This window comes from Daucus carota, chromosome 3 (assembly GCF_001625215.2).
Source record: "Daucus carota subsp. sativus chromosome 3, DH1 v3.0, whole genome shotgun sequence".
Taxonomy (NCBI): domain Eukaryota; kingdom Viridiplantae; phylum Streptophyta; class Magnoliopsida; order Apiales; family Apiaceae; genus Daucus; species Daucus carota.
The window spans coordinates 42,739,271-42,744,162 of record NC_030383.2 but is presented as its reverse complement, the minus strand read 5'-3'; the positions used below and the strand labels follow the sequence as shown (position 1 = coordinate 42,744,162).

General features: G+C 35.0%; 1 protein-coding gene across 1 annotated transcript; it reads left to right on the top strand.

Annotated features, from left to right (window-relative positions):
• The first annotated feature begins 2,281 nt into the window (after window positions 1-2,281).
• LOC108213860 (transcription factor RHD6) lies at window positions 2,282-4,213 on the top strand. The gene is made up of 5 exons (XM_017385647.2): window positions 2,282-3,170; window positions 3,272-3,385; window positions 3,522-3,587; window positions 3,672-3,737; window positions 3,827-4,213. Exons 1-5 carry the CDS (start codon window positions 2,598-2,600, stop codon window positions 3,950-3,952), a joined length of 945 nt encoding a protein of 314 aa, XP_017241136.1. The 5' UTR covers window positions 2,282-2,597; the 3' UTR covers window positions 3,953-4,213.
• Window positions 4,214-4,892: the final 679 nt, after the last annotated feature.

The following is a 4,892-nucleotide window of genomic DNA, read 5'->3' as shown; positions in this document are numbered from 1 at the left end:
ATATGTTAATGAAAACAAAATTATTCCATCTATGTCCCATTAAAGTTGTTTTATGTTATATTATTTATTCTTTAATCATAATTGTTTTAAATTTTCTTTCTTTACTATTTTACTCAAGTTTTTTATTTATTTCCAAATATCAATAAATTTATATTCTTATATAGAAGATATGTTTTATAAATAGATTTGATTAAAAATAAAATACACAATAATTAAAATTACCTCACATATGTATTATCATACACAACTTGATAGTTGAGGATGAACGAGACTTGAATTTGCATGTACATGATTACGTGGAAACATCTTCAGCTGTTGTCGAAATGGAAAGAAATGGAGATGACGAATTTCAAGATTTTCTTAGTAGATATCGACAAATTAAAAATAAGGAAGCTTATTTTGAACTTCGCAACGCCTTGATCGAGCACATATGGGAAGAGCATGGGAATTCATATAATTAAGTTGTCCTATTGAATTTATTAATGAATTTATAATTATTTTAGGTCCTTGTTTATTGAACATGTTAAAATTTAAGTACAAATTCAATAATGATATAAATAACTTAAAAAGAGAGAATATTCTATTTAATGTGTAAAAGATTCTTTTTGGTGTAGGATTTGGTGTTGATGGGTTGGAGTGAAATTTTGATTTGGTGTAGTTTTCACACCAAATTGGTGTATTTTTCACACCAAAATGGTGTTATGGGTTGGAGATGGTCTTAGCAGCCACTAGCATAGTAAGAAAAGCTTGATTAAGCATAGTCAAAGCTCTGTATGATTGGTTGTACTAGTGGGAAAAGAAAATTTGCAGTAAGAGCTGGTACTGAAATTTTAATCAAGCACTATTCAAACTTATCCAGTTCAGAGTTAGTATTACATGTGATTAGTTAATCATGGTAACTAGTAGGTCTAAACTTAATTACCCTGAATTAAAACACACTTAGCCACACATATAGCAAGATTATTGCAGCTTAACCACTTTGTCGGTTGACAGGTGGATTCACTAGTGTTTAGTGAGTTGACAACACTCTAAGTACAGCAAATTGCTAGAATTATATACTTAAACTAATGTAAGATGAGTGAGGGTCTTAAATGAACATGGGCTTCTGGGATTTATGATCTGTTCAAATAAAGAGGGTTCCTTCTGAATCACAAGGACTAATACAACTTCATGTGGTGAAGAGATTGAGAAAGAACATAATCTCCTTAAAACAAGGAATTGCCCCTCTTTCGATGCCAGTTCTTTTTTGTGTTTTATTATTTCATTGACCCCCATTTTCTTGTCTTGAAAAGATCTTCATTGGGCTTCTGAATATATGCTACTTTAATAATTAAGTTGTCCTTAACCGTCTTACTACTTTGTTGAGTACTGTTAATTTTGTAGAAATATTAGTAGCTTAACACATAATAATTGTGTGCGAATGAAGACTTCTAGTAAATTGTATCCAGCCTCTCTTGATTTATGAAATTTCAAGGGGGGGGGGGGGGGGGGGGGGGTTGTTCAATCACACATATGTCTTCTCAGAAATTCGTTTGCAGTACTACACGATTAAATTAAGTTGAGACCGTAATACTACACAACTATATTAAGTTCAAAATGACAAAAAACCTCATAATTTACTTATTTATTTGTGAATTTACCACCATTATCAGCTAAAGACATAAGCAAATGGTTGGCTCAGAGAGTTGAGAGTTGCAAACAGACAGAACCAGAATTTCGAAACAGTGTGGTTAAAATAATAGAACGCCGGAGTTTGTAGATCAGCCGGGGCGAAAATCAACTGATTTTTAAGTAAAAGCCATGATTCATAGAATAAGTTGTCTACTGATCTCCCAGGCTGACAAACACCTCCCCCAGGATTTCACCCCTGGTTGCAACTTGCAAAGGCAAAGAGGAATGTCCACTATTACTGTCAAGTAAATTGCTGCTACCTTGTCCTGATCAAGAAAAGCTAGCCAAGTACATGTACATGTACATGGAATGTAAGACATATATTATAAAAGTGATCAATGTATAATTAAAACGAGGTATGAATCTTAATTCACGTGCTAATGGAAGTTACTTAATTAGCATTGGGATGAGAAGGAAGCAAGGTAGGAAAGAGCAGTGCAGAGTGAGAGAGAATTTGTATGCATGAGGCTTGGGAGGAATCTGAGGCAACATGGGGGCTGCTAAAGATCCGGCGACCCTTCTGCTGAATCCTATTAATTCTCTTTTATCAAATCACCACCTTTAATTCCATCTATCCATTCATAATTTTAATTCTGCCAGCTAACTTTAATATATTCCTCTATATATACACTTTGCTGCACATTTCTTGTTTACATAACAATTAGTGTGGACTAACTACCTAGCTTCTTCAAGCTTTTCTACTCTCCTCATCTTTTTCAACACTCATTTTCTTACTTTATTATATTTCATATCCATTAGTTTGAAGCTACATTCCATATTAAGTACAGGGCCTGTTGTTATAATCTCCAGGCATCGAGCAAAGTTAAGTACCCAATAATTTGATTTATATTGTTTGTGTTGAAGGGCTTGAAGCAAGGCATTGTGAATTTCTTGCTTCATTCAATTCTTGTCATCATCATCGATCGATGGCCCTCGTCAAGGACCAAAGGCCTCATGACCATGCACAAGATGAAAAGGAACTTGCTCATTATCAACAACATATTTCCTCCTGGGGAATGTATGAATTCAATGATGGCGACAAGAGTAGTGGTGGTAATACTAATGCTAGTATAATTACCCGTTCTTCTTCACTTTCTAGTCCAAGTAGCACAAATTCCAGCGGAGCACTTGGCGTGTACCGTGCCATGAATAATTATCAACAGCAAGAAGAAGGTCATTCTGTGATCAATTTCAAGCCCTGCTATGATAATGACAATTATTTGTCACAAGCTGGTCATATCGGATCTTTTCTTAGCTTCGCAAGTGATGACTACTCATCAATTCTGGACCAAAATCAAGTCAGAGGCATGAGCAATGTCCGGCTCTTAGAAAACATCAACTCCCTTCAAACAGCTACCAGCACTATGGAAGGCAACCTTAATTATGGTAATCATGAGTCATTTGCATGGCTAAACAGTACTGAAGCAACAATGCCCCCTAGTGGCATTGATCAGGAGCTTTCTGCAGAAGAATTAAGCATGAACAAGCGTCCACACACGGTAACATACACTCACACATATTTTACATAACATCATTTGAGATATTGCCTCATTCCTTAAGATGTATGGTCTAATTTAGAGCAACAATATAAATATTGCAGGGAGAGAGCATGCAGAGTTTGAAGAAGCAGTGCACTACTACAAGCAAGAAAGGCAAACCAAAGCCATCATCAACTCCTTGTGCTTCAAAGGATCCTCAAAGTATTGCTGCCAAGGTATTTATTTATAAGCATAAATCTTTTTAATTATCTTTCTAATTAATACAATATTTACCTATCAAATCATGTCAGAGGTTGCTTAGTAACTCTTCAGTATGAAGCATCTCTATAATATTGTTTTCATTGTGTGCAGAATCGTAGAGAGCGGATCAGTGAACGGCTCAAGACATTACAAGATCTTGTCCCAAATGGTTCCAAGGTACAAAACTAATTTGATCAATCAGTGGTTAAATCTTCATTGCACTTTTTAAGCTTAATCCCAGTTTCCATCCTGGCGATGCAGGTTGATCTGGTTACAATGCTAGAGAAAGCCATCAGTTACGTCAAGTTTCTCCAGTTACAAGTCAAGGTACTTAAAGATACACTGAAAACACATCAGATTTACTAATTGCATAGGATGGATTTTAAATATGAACATGTTGGTATTGGTATTTTCAGGTACTGGCAACTGATGAACTATGGCCAGTGCAAGGTGGTAAAGCTCCGGAGCTTAAACAAGTGAAAGATGTCATAGATTCCATACTCGCTTCCCAGAGAGATGCTACTGATTCCAGCTCCAAGTAATCATTGCCATTAAGAAACCGAATTCGAGATTCTAGACTAATTAATTTGATCAGTTTTCGAAGTAACTTGAATAGATTTAATTCTTGTAATAAAAGCCCAAGAACCAACTCCTGAGACTACAATCTTGTCCCAGATATTTTACATTTGTTATCTCTTCTTTACAAAGGCTAGCTCTTAAATTTTCTTTGTATGGCATTCATGAATATCTGCAAGAAATGAAATCCCTGAAAGTGAAGTTAACCCAATATTTTCTTTGTTAAATCTTTGTAAAGCCGGAACAATGTCATATGAAAAACGGTAATCAGACAGCCATAAATACGTAGACCAATTAAGTGAAGAAGTCATCGGGAATATAGGAAACCATGTTCATTAGATGCACTAGTGTTTTCTTTTGTTAGCGTTCATTCGCTACCTGTTTTCTGTTTTGACTTCCGCAATGCCTTCGCTGGTTATACTACTGGACCGGCCTTCATTACAAATTACAATAATTATTTGGAGTAAATTGCACATTGTGTACATGTAGTATCAGCCTGGTGCGCTTTGTGTACCTCAATTTTCATATCTAGCATTGTGTGTACCTCAAGTTTGTAGATTCTTGCAAGGTGTGTACTTCCGTTAGTTTGGAGGTTAACACCGTTAAAAAAGGAGGGGCAGCAGTGGAATATAAATTTATAAATTATAAATATGATTATTTCACTTGTAATATATTTCAGTTACATGCTTTTGTGGTGCCTGATAATGGATTCGGTTGAAGCCTTGAGGAAACCGGTATGCATATTATTTATGTTTAAGTGTGCATTCAATTCCTTTTCTAAAAAAAAAAATAATTCATAAAATTAAATGAGCCTCAATTTAAATTAGAAACTTGTTTTGATGTGATTCGTATTTTAAAGACAACTATATTTAGAATCCAGTGATATGTAATGATAGAGGTGATTCC